Source organism: Chlorocebus sabaeus, chromosome 20, assembly GCF_047675955.1.
Source record: "Chlorocebus sabaeus isolate Y175 chromosome 20, mChlSab1.0.hap1, whole genome shotgun sequence".
Lineage (NCBI taxonomy): Eukaryota > Metazoa > Chordata > Mammalia > Primates > Cercopithecidae > Chlorocebus > Chlorocebus sabaeus.
In genome coordinates this window covers 91,693,330-91,715,382 of record NC_132923.1, presented here as the reverse complement: position 1 = coordinate 91,715,382, position 22,053 = coordinate 91,693,330, and the positions used below count along the sequence as shown (strand labels likewise).

Here is a 22,053-nt window from a genome sequence, read left to right as displayed (position 1 = left end):
TACTGAATATTTGTTCTTATTTTACACTTCCAATCATTAAGAGTTGTTATAGACTATAACAAGGCTATGAACTATGGCCAACCCCCTTTTCCACCTTGGAATTGAAAAACCTATACCATATACACAGGGAATTTACGGTACTTAAGTTTGTAGGTTATACAGAGTGGTAACAGCAATAGAGTAATTCCTACAATTCCTACAACCCAAACTGTGAAATCAATAATGGTGAAAGAGTTGTCTCAAAAACAAAACAAAAAAAAGTTAGACAAATGCTACATTAATGTTTGGGTGGTCAGATTCTACTTTGAAGTCTGAAGTTTGCAGATATGCCTATAGATTTTTGGAGTTTACCACTTTCTTATTCTGTATCATTAATATAATATTTTAAGTTACTATATATTTTACCATTTTTCTGTATTTAGCAAGAAATTTGCATTTTTAATTTGATATAATAAAAGTCTTAATGTAATTTATATTAGATTTTGCATTTTTTCATTACTGTTATATTTTAACCTGACTAAATGACTGATCTAATTGTATTAGTATTGTGAACAATCATGTGGAATGTTTTGAGACAGAGTACTATATTTGTGAATATAATTTTATGGCTTTTTTCACTTAGTAAGAACCTATCAGTGTGGAAAACTAAGAAAATTGCTCTCTGCTGTATAATCTGGCATTCATTGTAGATTAAAGCTTATTTTTCTTTTTTTTTTTTCTTTTTGAGACAGAGTCTCGCTCTGTTGCCCAGGCTGGAGTACAGTGGTACGATCTTGGCTCACTGCAAGCTCTGCCTCCCAGGTTCACACCATTCTCCTGCCTCAGCCTCCCGATAGGTGGGACTACAGGCGCCTGCCACCACGCCCGGCTAATTTTTTGTATGTTTAGTAGAGATGGGGTTTCACTGTGTTAGCCAGGATGGTCTCGATCTCCTGACCTTGTGATCCACCTGCCTCGGGCTTTCAAAGTGCCGGGATTACAGGCGTAAGATATATAGATATATAGATTATATCTATATACACCAGCAACAAACAATTCAAAAATGAAATAAAGGAAACAATTCCATTTATGATAGCATGAAAAAGAATAAAATACATTAGGAGTAAGTCTAACCAAGGAAAACAAGTCATTCTACCAAAAAGACACATACATGCACCTGTATGTTCATTATAGCACTATTCAAAATAGCAAAAACATAGAATCAGCTCAGGTGCCAACCAACAGTGGACTGAATAAAGAAAATGAGGTACATCCCATGGTACATATACACCATGGAATACTACACAGCCATGTACTTCACAACAACATGGATGCAGCTGGAAACTACAGTTTCCAGCTATGTTAATTAGCAGAATGTTAGCAGCTATGTTAATTAATGCAGAAACAGAAATTCAAAGACAAAGTGTGGGAGTGGGGTGAGGGATAAAAGACTATACACTGGGTACAGTGTATACTGTTCAGGTGATGGGTGCACCAAAATCTCAGAAATCACCACTAAAGAACTTACTCATGTAACCAACCACCACCTGTTCCCCAAAAACCTATTGAAGTAAAAAAATTTTAAAAAAAAGAAAAAAGAAAAAAATTCAAAGACTAAATGTTCTCACTTATAAGAAGGTGCTGAACACTAGGTACATGTAGTTGTAAAAATGGGAACAACAGACACTGATGAATACAAGACAGGGAAGGGAGAGGGTTAGGGTTGAAAAAAAAATACCTATTGGGTACTATGCTCACTACCTGGGTAACAGATTCATTTGTACTCCAAACTTCAGCACCATGAAATATTCCTTTGTAGCAAACCTGCCCGTGCCTCCCTAGTTCTAAAATAAAAGTTGAAAAAAGATAAAATAAAATAAAAGTTCAATAAAACATTGTTGAAAGAAATTAAGATCCAACAAATGGGGAGACATCCCATGTTCACGGATCAGAAGATGAGATGCTGTTAAGATGGCACGGTAAACAGAATAATGCTCCTCACCAAATATGTCCACACCCTAACATCCAGAACCTGACAAAACAGACTTTACAGATGTGATTAAGATTCTTCGGATGTAGCGATTATCCTAGATTATCTGAGTGGGTTCAATGTAATCACATAGTCCTTATAAGAGGGAGGCAAGAGGCTTAAAGTCAGGGACAGGAAACGTGACAATGGAAGCAGAGGTTAAAATGGTATGGTATAAATAAGAAGGAAGGGGCTGTGAGCCACAAAATGCAGGTAGCTTCTAGAAACTGGAAAAAGACATGGAAAGAGTTGAGACAGTGTCTTGCTCGGTCACCGAGGCTAGAGTGCAGTGGCATGATCTCGGCTCACTGCAACCTCTGCCTCTCGGGTGCTTCAGCCACCCAAGTAGCTGGGAATACAGGTGTGCACCACCATGCCTGGCTAAATTTTTGTATTTTTAGTAGAGACCAGGTTTTGCCATGTTGGCCAGGCTGGTCTCGAACTCCTGGCTTCAAGTGACCCACCTGCCTCAGCCTCCCAAAGTGTTGGGATTACAGATGTGAGCCATCACACCTGCCCTCAATAACTTGATTTTAGCCCAGAAAACCCCCAGACCTGTAAAATATTAAATATGTGTTGTTTTAAATCACTAAGTTTGTGGTAATTTGTTATAGTAGTAGTTTCCTTACAGAACACTAATAGAGATGCCAAAACTTCCAAACTGATCTACAGATTCGATACAATAGCTTTCAAAATCCCAACTAGATTTTTTTGCAAAAAATAAACTGATACTAAAATTCATAGGGAAATTCAAGGGCATGGGAATAGCCAAAACAATCTTGAAAAAGAAGAATAAAGTTGGAGGACTCACACTTTGCAATTTCAAAACTTACTAGAGCAAGAGTAATAAAGACAATGTGGTACTAACGTAAGGATAGACGTAAAGATCAATGGAACAGAACTGAGAGTCCTGAAATAAACTCATTTATGGTTAACTGGCTTTCAACAGCATGTCAAGATCATTCAATGGAGAAAGACTAGTCATTTCACCAAATAATGCTGGAACAAATGGATATTCATATAAAAGAAAGTTGAAGCCCCTTCTGACATCACAAAAATCAACTCAAAATGAAACATAAACCAAAATATAAGAGCTAAAACTAGAAAACACTTAGACATGGCAGTAAATCTTCTTGATCATGGGTTAGGCAATGGTTTCTTAGCTATACTTTATCAAAAGAAAGAAAGAAAAAAGCAACTGAAAAAAAGATAAATTGTACTTCATCAAAATTTAACACTTTTGTGCTTCAAAGGACACTATCAAGAAAGTTAAGACACCTCACAAAATGGGAAAATGTATTTGCAAATCATGTATCTGATAAGGGACTAGTATCTAGAATGAATAAGGAACTCTCAAAACTTAACAATAAAAAGACAACCCAATTAAAAAATGGGCAAAGGATCCGAATAAACATTTTTTTCCAAAGAAGTTATACAAATGACCAACACATACATGAAAAGATGCTCAACATCATTAGTCACCAGAGAAATGCAAATCCAAACCAACCACAATGAGATACTACTTCCGGGCCTCCACCAGGATGGATATAATAAAAAAGATAGACAATAACAAGCATTGGCAAAGATGTGGAGAAACTCAAACACTCATACATTGATAGCAGAATTATAAAGTGATGCACTTTGCAAAATAGTTTGGCAGTTCCTCAAAATGTTATACATAGTTACTGCATGATCCAACAATTCTACTCCTAGATGTATACCCAAGAGACATGAAAACATGTATCCACATAAAAGCTAGTATGCAAATGTTCACAGCAGCATTAGTCACAATAACCAAAAGGAAAACAACCCAAACATGCAACAACCAATTAATGGATAAACAAAATGTGGTATATCCATACAATGTTAATATTATTCACCATTAAAAAAGAATAAAGTACAGATACATGTTACACATTTATGGACCTTGAAAACATTATGCTAAGTGAAAGAAGCCAGTCACGAAAGACTACATATTCTTACTCAATTTATATAAAATGGCTAGAATAAGCAAATCCATAGAGACAGAAAGTAGACTGGTAGTTGCTTAGGACTATATGGGATTGGACTGGGGAGTGATAGCTAAAGGATACAGGGTTCTTTTGGGGTAAGGAAAATCTTCTAAAATTGACTGTGGTGAAGGCAGCCCCTACCTGTGAATATAGTAAAAGCCACTGAATTGTACACTTTAAATGGATGAGTTGTACAGTACATGAAGTATATCTCACTAAAGATATTAGCGGGGGAAAACCTGCTGTAAGGTCCCCTCATTCCAGACTACAAAGTCTTCAGGGATACTGCTGGAGACTGGTTTTCAAGGCCTCATTAGGCAGCCTAGACGTCAAAACAGAGGGAAGATAGCCTCTTTAATAAAAACAAAACAAACAAAAACCCTAGCAAGGCTAACCTGTCTTGATGGTCTGCTAGAAGGCATATTTATCACACGGATATATGACTGAGGAAAGTTAAAATCCAACTCCTCAATTCTAATCTCCAAGTGAATAGATAAAAGGGAGTAGATACTGAAAAACCATTCACTACTAAATGAAGTTCTAAATAAAACTATACTAACATACTGGATAACATTTTGGTTGAGTGACTTTTGTTGCTAATTACCTTGATGCTACATTAATAATATTTGCAAGGGACCGAGCACAGTGGTTCACACCTATAATCCCAGAAATTTTGGGAGGTTGAGGCAGGCAGATCACCCGAAGTCAGGAGTTCAAGACCAGCCTGGCCAACATGGCAAAACTCTGTCTCTACTAATAATACAAAAATTAGCCAGGGATGGTGGTGCACACCTACAGTCCCAGCTACTTGGGAGGCTGAGGCAGGAGAATCACTTCAACCCGGGAGGCAGAGGCTACAGTGAGCTGAGATCATGCCACTGCACTCTAGCCTGGTCAACAGACAGAGACTCTGTCTCAAAGAAAATAATAATAATAATAACAACAATAATATTTGCAAGGGACAATATATAATCTGAAAACTTTTGCAATCAGTACTTTAAAAACATATCAAAGAACTATTAATAAAGCATATTAAACGATACTATATTTGATCTTTAAAACCTACATAATAGGCCGGGCTGGTGACTCACATCTGCAATCCTAGCACTTTGGGAGGCCGAGGTGGGTGGATCGCTTGAGCCCAGGAGTTCAGGACCAGCGGGGCAACATAGCAAAACCTTATCTCTACAAAAAATTAGCCAGGCATGGTGGCATGCACCTGCAGTCCCAGCCACTCAGGAGGCTGAGGTGAGGGAATTACCTGAGCCTAGAAGGTAGGGGCTGCAGTAAGCCATGATCTTGTCGCTGCATTCCAGCCTGGGTGACAGAGCTGGACCTTGTCTCAAACAAAACAAAACAAAACAAAACAAAAACAACCTAATTACCTGATTTTAATGTCACATAATGTGCTACCTCAGCAACAGATGGTGTTTATGAAATAAAGCAGATTTACCAATACAAAGAAAAGTACCATCAGGGAGTAGAGGACATTTAGCATCTAATTTACCACTGGGGCATCTCTTGATACTTCCCTGCCTAATGTTGACAGTAAATGAACAAATGCGGTGGGCAAGGCCTGAGAAACGTCACAGTAACTAGGCTCAGGCTTTTCTGTAAAACAGTTGCTGGGTACAGTGGCTCACACCTGTAATCCCAGCATTGTGGGAGGCTGAAGCAGGCAGACTGCTTGAGCTCAGGAGTTCGAGATCAGCTTGGGCAACATGGCAAAACCCTGTCTCCACAAAAAAATATAAAAATTAGCCAAATTAGCCAGGCATGGTGGTACATGCCTATGGTCCCACCTACTCGGGAGGCTGAAGTAGGAGGATCACCTGGGCCAGGAAGGTGGAGGTTGCAGTGAGCTGAGATCATACCACTGTATTCCAGCCTGGGTGACAGAGCCAGACCCCGCCTCAAAAAAAAGAAAACAAAAACAAAAAAAACAAAAAAAACAGTCACTACCCATTCCCAGGTAAAACACTCAGACCAGCAGAGATTCTGGCTAAGAATCCATAATAGAGTTTAGAGGAGGGGGACAAGATCAGCTGTGTTCTAGGGACTACTTTCAGTGACAGAAGTTGTGATTTGCCTCCTAATTTTACTCTTGTAAGTATCCCCAGAAAAAGAGACCAAACAATCCTGGAGGGGCTGTTCCCTTATAGGGTGAATTTACTCTACGAAAAGAATCCAAGAGTCAGAGGAAATGCAGCGCTCAGATCCTTCCTTCAGGACCAAGGCATTTATTCCTCTAACTGCCAGGAGAGTTGGCTGCTGAGAGGTTACAGCTACGTCCTCCTCCACAAGCTGCCCTCAACCAAAGTATAACAGGTTGAGTTCTCTGAAAGGAAACACCACGATAGAATGAGAAATGCAAGACACTTACTAGGGATCGACATCTGTGAAAGAACGGCAACAGAAGCAGGACTGGGAAGAGGAAGAAATCAAACTGTAATGCAGGCCTGACAAAAGCTCAGTCAACGAGGTATGGCTCTCTGGAGCAGGTATTGCCTGTCGAAGGGTTCCATATTTGGCTGAAATAGCTGGATCTTTACGCTCCTACCTTGCTCAGTCATTTGTAAGCTGCCCCTAGAAAAGTATGACCTCAGATGAAGCAGATCTCTGCTGCTGAGACAGACCGTGAATCAGCTGACAGTTGGAAGCTGTCTGATGAAAGCACTTCCTGCAGCTGGGCAGCAAGTAGTTCCCTGAAGAGAAACAGTGTAGTTCACCTTCATCTCAACCACATAAAGAAAAATGCCCCACCCAGGGTTATGCCTCTTCTCCCTCAGGTCAGCCCACATCTATTTTCAGATAACTGTCAAGTGCCATCCCAGCTGCAGAGCTCCCCATAGGATTGACTGAAGTCTCCATTGTGACTGCATCAGTTCAACTTCTCTGCCCACCTAATTGTGCTTTCCTCACTCCTTTGTAAGTGTCCTGAAAGTACATAGGGAATTGAGGCTCAGAGAGGTTAAGTAACTTGTCCAAGGTTACACAGCTAGAAAGTGGCAGAACTGGGATTTGGGCCCAGGTCTCCAAACACAGCACTTAGGAATTTAGACCTCATTCTCTACGAAACAGAATGTTTGAAGGTTTTCCTTTCCTTTTGTTTTATTGGAATATTTGCTTTTCTAATGATAGCTTTATTATGTAATTCATACATAATAGAGCTCACCCTTGACAGGTACACAACTGTGAAAAGTACACAATTTGGTGTTATTTAGTATATTCAAAGATTTGTGCAATCATTGCCACTATCTAATTTTGGAACATTTTCACCCCAAAAGGAAATCCCATACTCATTAGTAATCACTCCCCTTACTCACAGGCCCTACAAACCACTAACCTACTACTTTCTGTCTCCAGGATTTGCCTATTCTGGACATTTTGTATAAATAAAATATGTGGCTTTTAACTTTTTTATTGTGGTAAAATATATATAAGATTTATCATTTTTAAATGGACAGTTCAGTGGTATTAAGTACATTCACATTGTTGGGCAATCATCACTCCTACCTATCTCCAGAATTTTTCATCCTCCCATACTAAAATTCTAGTTCAACAGAACAATAACTCTTCACTTCTCTCTCCTCTCAGCCCCTGGCAACCTCTAAATTCTACTTCTATCTCTATGAATTTGCCTACCTAAATACTGCATATAAGTGGAATCATAATAATGTTTGTCCTTTGGTGTCTGGCTTATTCACTTAGCATAATCTTTAACATTCATCCATGTTGTAGCATGTATCAGGATTTCCTTCCTTTTTAGGGCTAAATAACATTTCCTGTAGGTAGACAGAAAGAGGAAGGAAGGAAGGAAAGAAGGAAGGGAGGGAGGGAGGGAGGGAGGGAAGGAAGGAAAATAGACCACCTTTTGTTTATCCATTCATCTGTCGATGGACACTTGGGTTGTTTTCATGTTCTGCCTATTGTGAATAATCCTGCTGTAAAACACGGTTGTATAAATATCTATTCAATTCCCTGCTTTCGATTATTTTGGTTATACACCCAGAAGCAGAATTTCTGGCTCATATGGTTATTCCATGTTTAATTTTTTGAGGAACTGCCATGCTGTTTTCTACAGCAGCTACACCATTTTATATTTCCAAATGGTTCCAACTTCTCCACATCCTTGACAACATTTGTTATTTTCTGGCTTTTTAAAAAAATAATATCCAACCTAATGGGTGTGAAGTAGTATTTCATTATAGTTTTGATTTTCATTACTCTAATAATGAGTGCTGTTGAGCATCTTTTCTTGTGCTTATTGGTCATCTGTACATTGTCTCTGGAGAAATGTTTATTCAAGTCCTTTGCCATTTTTGAATTAGGTTGTTTCTTGTGGCTGAGTTGTAGTTTAACATATTCTGGATATTAATCCCCTTATCAAGCAGTTTGGTTTTGAGTGGCTAGTAAGATATCCATTTAGAAATATCTGGCAGGCAAATATATATGCTGATCTTTGGATTATTTGGAAGTGCTTCAGAGTTTCAAAGGGAAGAAGTAGCTGGCCATGCTGATGAAGTTCTGGGCTCCATCACAATCCCCAACACAGCTCAGATTTTATCTGCTGCAAAAGCTGGAATTCCAGCTTAAGACTTCATTTGAAAGTGAGCATACAGTTGCTTTAAACAAATTTTAAATCACTACATTATATCATGCTATCTTATGTTCATAAAATTGTAGTTGAAACTGTAGAAATAAATTAGATTCTAAATTAGAAGACTTGATATAAGAAGAAACATCTTACTTTTGTGGGGTAAGAGAATAAAAGAAAATAGAAAGCCAGAATAATGAAGTAAAACAGAAATCTAGGAAGAAGCATTTCAAGAGAAATGTACAGTAGACTACAGAAAATTCTATACAGAGGTCATGAAGAATGAGGACTAGAAAAAAGATACTGTGTTTGGCAATCATGAGGTCACTAGCGACCTTTAAGAGATCAATTTTAATTTAGTGACTGAAAGCATAAGTCAGACTACAAAACCTTTAGAAGGTGGAATGAAGGTTGAGGGAGGAAAGGTAACCAATACAGAATACTCTCAATTTTGGCAAAGGCTGTAATAATAATAGTGAATATTTACATAGCACTTAATATGTGTTCAGCCTCATTATAAATGCTTTACATATTAACTAATTTAATCCTCAAAACAACCTATGAAGTAGGTACCATCATTTTGCCCTTTTACAGCTGAAAAAACTGAGACTTTGAAGGAGCCAGAATTGCATATTTGTGATAGTATGTATGTGTACATATGTGTATATATACACACACACATATGGTAGATATATACAAATACATGTGCTGGTAAAGACTACAATAATATAACATTGAGTGAGAAAAAAGATAAAAGAGTTTTTCACAATAGGGAGCCATAATGTGGGGAAGGATTTTATATTACCAATAACATCAATGTATGTTGGTGATGTTGGCTAGTCATGTCAGTTAGCAGGTATTGATAGATTTAAACAAAACAAGAACAAGCTGGCTTTTCCAGAAGCTATCAGTGCTACAGGCCTCTATTCAATAAAACCATGAATGAATAGGGGGGAAAATGTAATTATCTCCAAGGCTTTCAAAGACACAATACATTTTCCTGTTGCTCACAGACCAAAAGATAATGGAGGGACAAAAAGCTATTTTGCTGATTAGTTCCATTGTATGTTTATGCCTAAAAGAAGCAATAATTTTTTTTTAACAAAAAAGGAAAGGATTATCTGAAGATAACAAAAAGCTATTCTAAAGTCAGAAATCTGTAGTTTACTCTGAGAAAAAAGGATTCGTATTTGGCAACATTCTGTCATCTTCCTTCCTACTAGTATTATCCCTTTGGATCAACTATGCACCAAAGTATTAGAGGGCATACAAAATGTTAATACAGAAAGAATTTTATTAAAGGTTAATCTAACCTGTAAGCAGTAAAGTGTTTTCGATCTTTATTGCAATATTAGACATAATTCTAAAACTTCTTACAATTGTAATTATATTAAAATAGAGCAATGTATCCAGTAGTACCCACTTCCCAAGTTAATCACTTCCTACTCTCTGCCCCCATAGTAACTTCTTCTATTATTACAAAACACTGTGGTAAATGCCATTTTATTTATTCAGACCCTTAACTGATTTAATAGAAAATTTTTAAATGCCATTTTTATATGTACATTCCATAGTAAACTGTGTGCCTCTTAAATATAGAAATTATGTTGTTTTGCACAGAACATACTAAAAAATTAAAAGTTTTTTTTTTTTTTTTTTCGTTTTTGAGACAGGGTCTTGCTCTGTTGCCCAGGCTGGAGTACAATGGCCTGTGATCACAGCTCACTGTAGCCCCAACTTTCCAGGCTCAAGCATTCCTCCCACCTCAGCTCCCCAAGTAGTTGGGACTACAAGTGTGTGCCAACATGCCTGGCTAATTTTTTAATAGGGACAGGGACTCCCTATGTTGCCCAGGCTGTTCTTGAACTTCTGGGGTCAAGTGATCCTCCCACCTAAGCATCCCAAAGTGCTGGGATCCCAAGTGTGAGCCACTGTGCTCAGCTAAAAAAAAAAAAAGGTTTTATAAATAAATAAATGGGTGAACAAACACGAAGAAAATTATAGCTTGGCATTACATTAAACACAAATGTCTTTTGATGACAATTTTTACTTTGGAATAAGACCTCTCCAAAATACAGAGAGAAACATTCTTTGAGTAGTTAAGAGAACGATTTTCCTTCACATCCATTAATAAAGATAGGTGAAACAATATATAGAAAATAAAGTTGACATGGTCCATAGCATTTGTAGAATGAAAATTACATAATGTTTTGACTGCCAACAATAGGTTCAGAAACAATGATACTACTAATAAAGGTGTTCATTTTTCTTTTCCTTTTTTTTTTTTTAAGACAGGGTCTCACTCTGTCACCTAGGCTGGAGAGCAGTGACGCCATCATGGCTTACTGCAGCCTCAACCTCTTGGGCTCCAGCAATCCTCCCACCTCAGCCTCCCAAGTAGCTGGGACTATAGGTGAGCACCACTACGCCCAGCTAATTTTTTTTTAAAGATGAGGTCTCACTATGCTGTCCAGGCTGGTCTCAAACCCCTGGGCTCAAGTGATCCTCCTGTCTCGCCTCCCAAAGCACTGGGATTTCAGGTGTGAGCCACCATGCCAGGCCAGGTGATCATTTTTCTACAACGGCATTTCTGAACCTTAGCTGCATATAAAATTACCTGGGAGCTTTTTAACAATTCTGAAATTTGGTCCTAATTCTCAGCAGATTCTGACGTGATTAATTTGGAGTGAGTCTCAGGTACCGTTTTTTGTTTTTTTTTTTTTTAAATCTCCCCAGGTGATTTTAAAGTGAAACCAAGATGGAAGCCCACAATTCTTTTCTTTAAAATCAAATCTTTGAGGTAGAATTTACATTCAGTAAAATTTGTCAATTTAAGCATACAATTTAATAACTTTTGACAAATGAATATAGTCATGTAACCACTACAGTCATTAACATTTCCATCACCCAAAAGTTTTCTCACATCTACGAACCTGAGCCAATCCCTCAAGATGAATCCTGAGTGGCTAACTGGGCCTACATTTAAAATAGAGCCAAACAGCCATTTACTGACTAGAAGTTACACACTTATCTGAGTTCCTGGAAAACTCACACTTTCATAGCTGACTATGCCTATTCACATTGCCCAAAACAACCAATAGGCTGTCGCTTGCATCAACCAGTCAGAACTCAGTCAGCTGTTGACCAATCAGAACTAAGAAAGTTTGAATCTTTTATTTGCATACATGGACCTGATCGGGAACCTGGATCGGAACTTTCTCTACAAAAGCCAAATCCCTTGTTCTCTGGAATGCACCTTTGTTTTTCACCAAAAGGTGCATCTCCTTGGTTTGCAAACTGTTCTGTGGAATAAATTCTCTTTCCTCTAAATTCTATTTCAGGGAACTTTTATTCACAAACTCCATTCCCTTCTACTTTGATCTACTGATCAAACCACTGATCTACTTTGTCATTATATTTTGACTTTCTAGAATTTCATATACATTAAACTGTATTGTATATAATCTTTTGGGTATGGTTTCTTTTATTTAGCATAATGCTTTTGAGATTCATCCATGTTGCTAGTCTATCAATAGTTTGTTCTTTTTTATTGCTGAACAGTATTCCATTTGTATGGATATATAACAATTTCTTTATCCATTCACCCATTTGGTAAGCATTTGGGTCATTTCTAGTTTGGGGCTATTATGAACAAAGCTACTACAAATATTCAAGTACAAGTATTTATATGAACATATGAGGGTCTTCAAAAAGTTTGTGGAAAATGAGTATTATAAAACTACACATGGATTTCACTTTTTTTTTTTTTTTTTTTTTGCACTGAAATAAACTCATACTAACTTGCTATAACATATCTGGATAGGATCTAGTTTAAGGCACGAAAAAGGACAAGACATAAGTTTGAAAAGAGCCCCTATCAGAAAAACATGAATTCTGCTAAAATTGAAGCAAGAACAAACACCAAATTTATGGTGAAGCTTGGGAGGAAGAATGGTGAAACCACTGATGCTTTATAAAATGTATATGGGCAATGCCCCCAAAGAAATCAGCAGTTTACAAATGGATAACTTATTTTAAAAGGGTGAGACAATGCTGAACATGAAGCCTGCAGCAGCAGACCATCCACATCAATTTGTGAGGAAAAACATTCATCTTGTTTGTGCTCTAATCAAGGAGGACAGACAATTAACAGCAGAAACAACAGACAATACCATAGACATCTCAATTTGTACAGCTTACATAATTCTGCTGAGAAATTAAAGTTGAACAAACCTTCCACTTAACAGGTGCCAAAACCACTGCATCCAGATCAGCTAATAAGAGCAGGGCTTTCACTGGAAATTCTAAACATGCAGGATCAAGACCCTGAGGCATTTCATTGAAGAACTGTGACAGGAGATGAAACATGACTTTACCAGTATGATCCTGAAGACAAAGCACAATTAAAGCAATGGCTACCAAGAGGCAGGAGTGGTCCAATCAAAGCAAGACCAGACTGATCAAGAGCAAAGGTCATGGCAACAGTTTTTTAGGATATTCAAGTCATTTTACTTGCTGACTTTCTGGAGGGACAAAGAATGGTAACATTTGATTTATTATGTGAGTGTTTTCAGAAAGTTAGCCAAAGCATTAGTAGAAAAATGCCCAGGAAAGCTTTACCAGAGTTTTTCTCCACCACAACAATGTTCCTGCTTATTCCTCTTATCAAACAAGGGCAATTCTATGTGCGTTTTGATGAGAAATCATTAGGCATCCACCTTACAGTCCTGATTTGGCTCCTTCTGACTTCTTTTTGTTCCCTAATCTTTAAAAAAATCTTCAAAAGGCACCAATTTTTCTTCAGTCAATAATGTAAAAAAGACTGTATTGACATGGCTGAATTCCTAGGACCGTCATTTCTTTAGGGATGAGCTAAGTGGCTTGTATCATTACCTATAAAAGTTCTTGAACTTGATGGAGTTTATGTTGAAAAATAAAGTTTATACTTCTAATTTTTATCCTTTAATTCCATTTTTCCATGAGCTTTTGAAATCCCCTTATACGTTTTCATTTCTCTCAGGTAAATACCTAAGAGTAGGATTGCTGAATCTTTTGTTTAAGTATATGATTAGCTACATAGGACATTGTTTTCCAATGTAGCTGCACCATTTTGCATTCATACCATACTTTACATACCAGCAATGTATGAGAGTTCCAGTTACTCCATATACTTGTCAGCTCTTGGTACAGTCTTTTTTTTTCTTTAACCATTTTAGTGTGTGTGTGATGTAGGTATTTCCTTGAATTTTAATTTGTATTTCTCTAAGGACTAAATTATACAAAGTGTACAAACAACTGTTGTGAAGGCAAGAAAACCACTAGGCAGAAGGGTACTTCAGCTTTTGCTTCAGTAGTCCTTTTTTTTTTTTTTTGAGGCAGAGTCTCACTCTGTCGCCCAGGCTAGAGTGCAGTGGCATGATCTTGGCTCACTGCAACCTCTGCCTCCCGGGTTCCAGCAATTTTCCTGCCTCAGACTCCAGAGTAGCTGGGACTACAGGCGTACACCACCACGCTTGGCTAATATTTTTGTATTTTTAGTAGAGACGGGGTTTCCCCATGTTGGCCAGGATGATCTTGATCTCCTGAACTCGTGATCCACCCGCTTCAGCCTCCCAAAGTGCTGGGAGTGAGCTACCACACCTGGCCTCAATAGTCTACTTTTAAAGAAGGTAACTACGTTATACTCCCCTAAATACCACATTCATCACTCCATTATAAAGAACAGGCAAATGACCAAAAAACACGTATGCAAGGAACTTTTCAAAAACCGGTTTCAGAAACTCTCAGAGAGCCGGGCGCGGTGGCTCAAGCCTGTAATCCCAGCACTTTGGGAGGCTGAGACGGGCGGATCACGAGGTCAGGAGATCGAGACCATCCTGGCTAACACAGTGAAACCCCGTCTCTACTAAAAATACAAGAAAATTAGCCGGGCGTGGTGGCAGGCGCCTGTAGTCCCAGCTACTCGGGAGGCTGAGGCAGGAGAATGGCGTAAACCCAGGAGGCGGAGCTTGCAGTGAGCCGAGATCGCGCCACTGCACTCCAGCCTGGGGCACAGAGCAAGACTCCGTCTCAAAAAAAAAAAAAAAAAAAAAGAAACTCTCAGAGTCAAATATTCACTCAGTTTATAACTTCCTCCCTACATAAGGAAGGCAACGTAATGTAGTCCTTAGAAGTTTAGGCTTTGATGCCCAACCTAACTTTGCATTCTAAGATAGGAAAATGCAAAGTATTACAGAAAGACTTCCACCAAAAACAGGTAAACAATTATTTACTGAGCCTTGCACATAATAAGTGACTAAATGTTAATTCAATGAATGAATCAAGAACAAGTTAATAATAAGCTTCAAGGATAATTTTTATCTATGTAATGCTTTAAAAATCAGAAGCATCCAGAAATTGAGCCACAAAATGCCAGTATATCTTTTAGGCTTCAGTCACATATAAAGCAATTAAGAGAGATGTCATACTACACAAATATAAAAAATGATATGACAATTTACTCATTCATTCAATAAACATTTTCTGAGCATCAACTTAGGACAAACCACATTATATATCCTAAGGGGGAGAACAATTACACTGAAAACCAAAAATTAATCAGTTGACTATATATGATTACAAAAACTATCACAGAGTAATTTAGCATATAATCACATGATACTACAGCTAATATTTAAATAAGTATGATTTTCTTAGTCTACTAGCTCCATGATAGGCTAAAAGTGTCCAAGAAGCATGCTGCCCATATTAGAAAGAAATGAGCCTATAAATAAACCACAAGGTAAAAAAATTCACATAAAAGTTATCTGGAATAAATTATTATCTATTTCTAATATCAAACACTAATTCTAAACCATAGTAATTTAGGGTTTGGAAACAGACATTAAAACACTGTTCATAGGCTTTCAAGGTTATCCATTTCTAAAGCTGAGTTATAAATGGTGTGCATGAAAAAAATCCACAGTAATCTATTCATTCATATATGTATAGCCTGAGTGCTATATCACACAGTCATCATTTTTTATCAAGAATAATTTTAACCTTTAAATAACCACTTATTTGTCAAAAACATTCCACGTGTATTAAGATTAAATAATCAATCATGCAAATTGAATCAAGCAAGTCTAAATAATGCTTACCTAATAAAATTAATATGGTGATTTCCTAACTTAAGCCATACTTAATGTAATAAAGTTTAAAATTCACATGAAACTCAGATATGCAACAAGAAACAAGTATAAGAAGCTGTTAAGGGCTGAATTATGTCACCCCCCAAAAAAATATGCTGAAGTCCTAATCCCCAATACCTCAGAACATAACCTCAGTCCCTCATGATGTGACCTTGGAAATAGGGTTGTTGCAAATGTGATTAGTTGAGATAAGGTCATACTGAAGTAGGGTGAGACCCTAATCCAATATGACTGGTGTCCTTGTAAAAAGGCTATGTGAAAACAGACACACACAGGGAGAATGCCACATGATCACAAAAGCAGACACTGGAATTTTGCAGCTACAAGTCAAAGAATGCCAAAGACAGCCAACAAACCACCAGAAGCTAGCAAGAGGCAACAAGGGATTCCCCTGTAGGTTGCAGAAGGAGCATAGCACTGCCAACACCTTAATTTTGGATTTCTAGCCTCCAGAACTCTGAGACAATACATTTCTGTGGTTTTAAGTCAATTCAGTTTGTGATACTTTGTTAGAGCAGCCATAGGAAACTAATACAGCATGTATATGTTTCTCTTATACATTATATTAATGCACTGATTTTTTAAAATTTTATTTTCTATGGTATCATACAGTAAACTTGACTTTTTTGGTGTATAGTTCCATACATTTTAACACATGTATATATTCATATAACCTTCATCATAATAGATTACTGACAGTTAATGTCCTGTTTTTTAATTGCCATTAGTGAAACAAGAGAAATAAAATTGTTTCCCATAGGCATAAATTTCCAGCCTTTTCATTAATATATTTTTAAAATTCCTAAAATAAAGATAACCTCTAAAATAAAATTCACTATCTTTAGTTTATCCATCATCTTTAAAATCCAAAGCTCTATCCTTGAGAAAGTCACCTTTAGAAAAATTCATTTAAAGCTTTCATTTGAAGAAATGGATAAATCACCATTCTTCACACAAAACAGATGGTCAAAGACAGAAGATTCACCTAAGTTGTAACACTCATGCTACTTAATGCTATCAGTTTATTATATGCACAAGTCTGGAGTTTTCCCCATATATTCCAATACCACTCATTCTCAAAATTCATGTCTCTCTGTTTTACAACACTGAGAAATCCATTCTTAACATTCAGTCATTCAACAAGCACTTATTGAACATTAAAATGTGTGCATGTGATGTGTTAGGGTGGAGGGAGAGAACTCACTGCTCAAAAAAAAAGATAATGTGATTTAAAACTTGAAAAATTTCTATGCTAAAAAGCACACCCGCTTAAAGGAATGCAGCTGCCTTCTGTGATGGAATATCTTAAATATAAATAAAGTCATTTTTCTCCACATGAAATTTTATTATAATTTTATTCATTCTAATTTACATATGATGCTATAGTTTTCTCAATGTAGATATCTTTTATTCCCCCAAACAATATAGATTAAAGGAAATTACATATAAAAATCAACAACTGTAATACTTGTTACTGACAAATTTCACAAAAGTTGTACTACAGAAAAATTTCACAGACCTGTTTATTGATGATATACAAGTGTACACAATTTAAAACTTACTACTTGATGTTTAAGTTATAGATAACTTCCTGAAATAGGCCACTTTTTATATTTCCATTATTGACTTTATAATTGAACCTCTTCCACATAAGGTAATACTTAGCATTCTGGTTCCAGTCTTGAAGACTTCAAGAATAAATCATGTACTTATTTAAAAATGTGTGGACTAAAACTATGGGGTTTTGTTGAAGTCACCTGTCAAAATCTACTTAAAATTTCTGGATAAATATGTATATAACTCAGATGTACCAGGTGCAGAAGGCCCCTGCATTCCTTTACCCAATTTTTAAAACTAAATATCCAAGTAATTATAACATTTCTGTGTTTAAGTGAGAAAAATTGTTAATGCTTTTTTCCTTCAATCAATTCAGATTTTCCTGAGAAACAGCAAAGCTTCTTTAAGTTTTACCAAACACAAAGAAATCAATTTAAAATACAGTGGATAGCAAAAGGGTCAAAATGTTACAACCATTAGTAAATTATAGTTGTCTTATTCTTACGCCATCTGCAGACTTCTGAATAAGTATTTTCCCAAGGTTTATACTACTACTATACCCATGGGCTTCTGAAACAAGTTAAAAATGCCGACGCTGAAAACATGAATTCTATTATCTTTACAATACTGAGATCAGACTGTAAGTCTATTTACACAGCTTCAAACTTACAGACATCCATGAAGAGACTAACTTGCAATTTCCCCCTTTTAAAGGGAACACCACTTCTGATGCAGTACTTACATAAAAGAAATGTATCCTTTGAGCATAGCTGGAAAAGTTTTAGTTTTGATTTAAAATCTGAAGTATCCAATTTTTAACCAGAATTCATGACTTTCTATTACCAGATTACAGAATTTAGTCTACCTACTATTTCTACAAGTTTTTGTTTGTTTTTAATTTATTTGCCCTGAAGGCTTTTTTGTTTGTGCTTTTTTCATTTAAATTCCCTTTTTCATTAAATTTCCTTATGACTCTTTTTCCTAAAAGGATGTTGTCACAGAAGTACCCCAACTTTCTGTTCTTCCTAAAGCATCGGCCTTCAGTAACTTCCGAAATCTGAGGTTCTATCGTTTAGAAACAGTAAGGAAATATGTAGAATTCTTAATTAGCATCACTTAGTAATATTGAGTTTGAAGTGCACTTATAAACTGAAGAACACGATTACTATCTTGGTATATACAAATCACTTCCTTCCTCATCTCTTGGCAATACTTTAGAAAGCCTACTTTCTAGATTAAGTAATTTAATTATAATTTTAAGTTTAGGAGACGGGGGATATGTCTCTATTAAAGGTGGTTCATACCAAAATACAGAACTCAAAAAGATGCAGAACAGGCTATCCTTCTCTCCTATACTTACTAACCTAAATTAAGGTCAGAATAATAAAAATTACACAGCTCATGGTTCTCAAGTAGCATAAACTTAAAGGGATAACTTTATTCACCGGTCTTCGTCTTTGAAATCCAAAGGCAATCACAAAACATGTTTGTTTATATGTGTCTTTTCTCAAGGTTCCTGAAACTATAATATGAGAGCCTATAACTCCAGAACCACATTAACTTTCATATTATAAAGGGGAAATATCTGATTTAAACATGATCTAGATTAACAAAAATATCCGATTTCATTTGCAACGTGACACTTCAGTCACTTTAAAAATAGACACTTCTTTAAAACTCTTCCTCTCTTTCATTTGCTCCCTCAAGTTTGAAAACTCTTCCTTATCTATCTCTCACTACAAAACGACCACTTAAATTGACCCTTTTCAATTTAAAATATTTGAAACAAGAATCTTAAAAGTTAAATGATCTAAACTCAGAAAAATTAAAATTTACAGACTAATAGGAAAATGTATTTATTTTCATGTTTTCAGTGTTTCAGTATTAAAGCTGTACACCTTAATTACATGTTTATTCAAGTCACTCTTTCAAAAATATACACAAATAAACAAAGGACTAACCTCTTTCAAATAAACAAAACTTGCTCAAGCCACTGTCACTATATTCTGGCACAAGATAAATTTATATTTCACATTTGCAAAATAAATTGTGGTATGCTGTTGTTTTGGTTAGAAACACAGGAATCAATGATTCTCAATAACCAGAAGCAGATTACTTTATATCAAACAGCACGATTCAAAGAAAAACATTTTTCAAATATGTTGGTTTTACCTGGAGAGCTAGACGTCTGGGGTTTGTGTCTCTCTGTGCTTAATTCTAAAAACGATCTCCCTCCAATTCCTTTCAAAAATCAGTATTTTCTTCGATTTATATGAGCATATAGTGTACAACAAAACAAGATCTAGCTTAACATAAAGTACGTAAAGATATGTACTTCCAGAATGCTATAATAATCCAAATAGAAAAAAATTCGTGTTTTAATTTTCCACATAGCAAAGTCAATGTTAATCAATGTCATTTTTTTCTCTTTCTCCTTAACCATTCCACGAATCGGAAGCACTGTATTTATATGTTTAATAAGATTAACAAACTGACTAGAAGCTCCGGAGGAGTAAAGGAAGAAATCACTTGTATATTTTCCCATAACAAAAAGATAAAAGCAAGTACGACTTGTTAAATGAGAAGCTTTTGAAAAACCCAGCGTGATCAGCTTTTGATTTACCCCAGTCTGACAAGGAAGAGAGACCCCACCCCCACTCCAGATTGTATGGCTTTTTTTTTTTTTTTTTTTTTTCCTTGGGTGGGGGTGTGGAGGAGAAGCTGTCACATTTCCATCTTCGGTTATTGTTAGTCCGCAGCCTAGATTCCCAGGCATCACTGATCCAGGGGAAAAATCCTAACGCAGATAATTAAAACTGTGTGAAACATGCAGGATTTTGTTGGGGCTCTTTTCCAAGTGTTAAAGTTAATTTCATCGAGGCTTAATCGGCTAGGGCTATTGATTGCCTCTGACAGTCTGTCCCTCAAACGCTCCCTCTAAAACCGCTTGTTCCAGATTTACTAACAATCATCCCCTCTCCAAACTTAAATTAGGACAATGCATTTGTGAAATTATTACATCCAAAAAGACATACCTCCCATTCTCTTTGCCTTGGTGTGGGGAGTAGAAAGAGTGAAGAAGAGAGATCTATTCGCCCTTCAAACAAAAAGAAATGGGGGTGGAGGATCAGTGGAGGAAAAGAGCAGTGGTGGACCTGAGTGAAAGGTTGAAAAAAGTTTTTGTGACTTGTTCGTCCTTCGGCAGGGGTACAGGAGTTGGGCAGAAGGCGGGGTCTCGGCCCCAGGGCTCAGGCAAAGAGGCACCTGCGGAAGAGGAGGCTGAGCACCCGAGAGCGCCCGGGCGAGCACCTACCGACTTGCAGCACGTTCTCCACGGAGCCGCTGTCCAGCAGACGGATGCCCCGGCGGAAAGGGAGCCCCTCGCCACCGCAGCCGGCCGCGCCGGCCCCAGCGCCCAGCCCGGGGGATGCCCCAGCCGCGACGCCCCCGGGGGCGGAGCCGGCCGGAGCGGCGGCCCCGGGAGGTGGCGGCGGCCCCTCCTCGGCCGGTGAAGCCCCCGCGGCGCCGCCAGCCGCGCTGGCGCTGGGGCCGCCCCGGTACTGGAAGCTGGAGTACATGCAGATCTCCCGCTCATTCCGCGGGAAGGACCAGTAGACGATGCGGCGCTGCACGGGCTCCGGGATCCGCTCGAAGCGCTCCTCCACCCGTTCGTACGCCCACTTTTCCGCCACCGTCTTGGCGGCGCAGTCCAGTAAGGACTCCGGCTGCAGGTGGGGGCGGGCCCCGAGGACCAGGCAGCTGCTGCCGACGCTCCCTGCCCCTCCGCCGGCTGCCCCGGGTGAACCGCGAGGGTGGTGAGCCTGCGGGCTGGGCCACGAACACAGCCGCTTGGCCGGAGAGACCGGTGACGGGGAGAGCAGCTCCTCTTGCTCACCTCCGTCCGCCATTGCTGGGGACTGACTGACTGACTGAGGCGGCGGCGGCGGCTCGGGCTGCGGTGGAGACCCCGGCCACGGCCACGCGCCCCGCGCAAGCGCCCAGCGGCGGCGCCGAGCGGGGCGGGGCGAGAGAACCCGCGAGCCCGCCGGCCCGAGTGGGGAACCTGGGCCGGGCCCGGGCGCGCGCCGTGAGGGCAGACGCTGGCGGCCTGCGGAGTAGCGTGAGGCGGCGCGCGCTGTCCGTGCCTCCGCGGACGTGAAGACAGGCGGGAGCGAGCGCGGGCCCGCGGCGCGCTTCAGGCGCAAACAGCCCAGAACGCGAGCCGAGCGCTCGCGCGGATCCGGCGGCCGCGGAGGGGAGAGGAGCGCCGGGCGCTCTCGCACGCCCGCCCGCCCGCGCACCTCCAACCCACCTGCCGCCGGCCAGACAGGAATGGACTGTGTGACTGAATGAAATGGCGGGGCCATAAGCCATCCAAGGAGCTGCCTCCGTGAAGTTAGAGGCTCGCGGGGCACAAGGAGAAAAAACCAATCCAGCTCCAACGGTACTGATGTGACAGGAGGCTGTCACAGCCGAGCGGAAGATCTGGCAGAAAGACCCTGGGAAAGAAGACACTAGGGGAAAAAAATCAGAAAGTTCGAGTGATGAAAACTCGCCTTACGTTACAATAATGTAGGATAAAGCTGGCGGTCACCCCACCCCACCCCACCCCACCCCAGAATGGGACAAAGCCGCACCACCCCTTGACAATGGGGCACCAAGATCTTATCGCCACAGCGGCTGCATCCT

General features: G+C 38.9%; 1 protein-coding gene across 2 annotated transcripts in view; it reads right to left on the bottom strand.

Annotated features, from left to right (window-relative positions):
* Positions 1–21,527, bottom strand: part of ZSWIM5 (zinc finger SWIM-type containing 5) — a 197,304-nt gene extending 175,777 nt beyond the window's left edge. The window contains exon 1 of one of the 2 annotated variants that reach the window (XM_007978970.3): positions 20,678–21,527. In XM_007978970.3, the coding sequence (XP_007977161.2) occupies positions 20,678–21,272 (595 nt within the window). In that variant the 5' untranslated portion in view covers positions 21,273–21,527. Of the gene's footprint in view, positions 1–6,403; positions 6,805–20,677 lie in introns of those variants that run through there. The other variant, XM_073007367.1, reaches the window with a different exon arrangement.
* Positions 21,528–22,053: the final 526 nt, after the last annotated feature.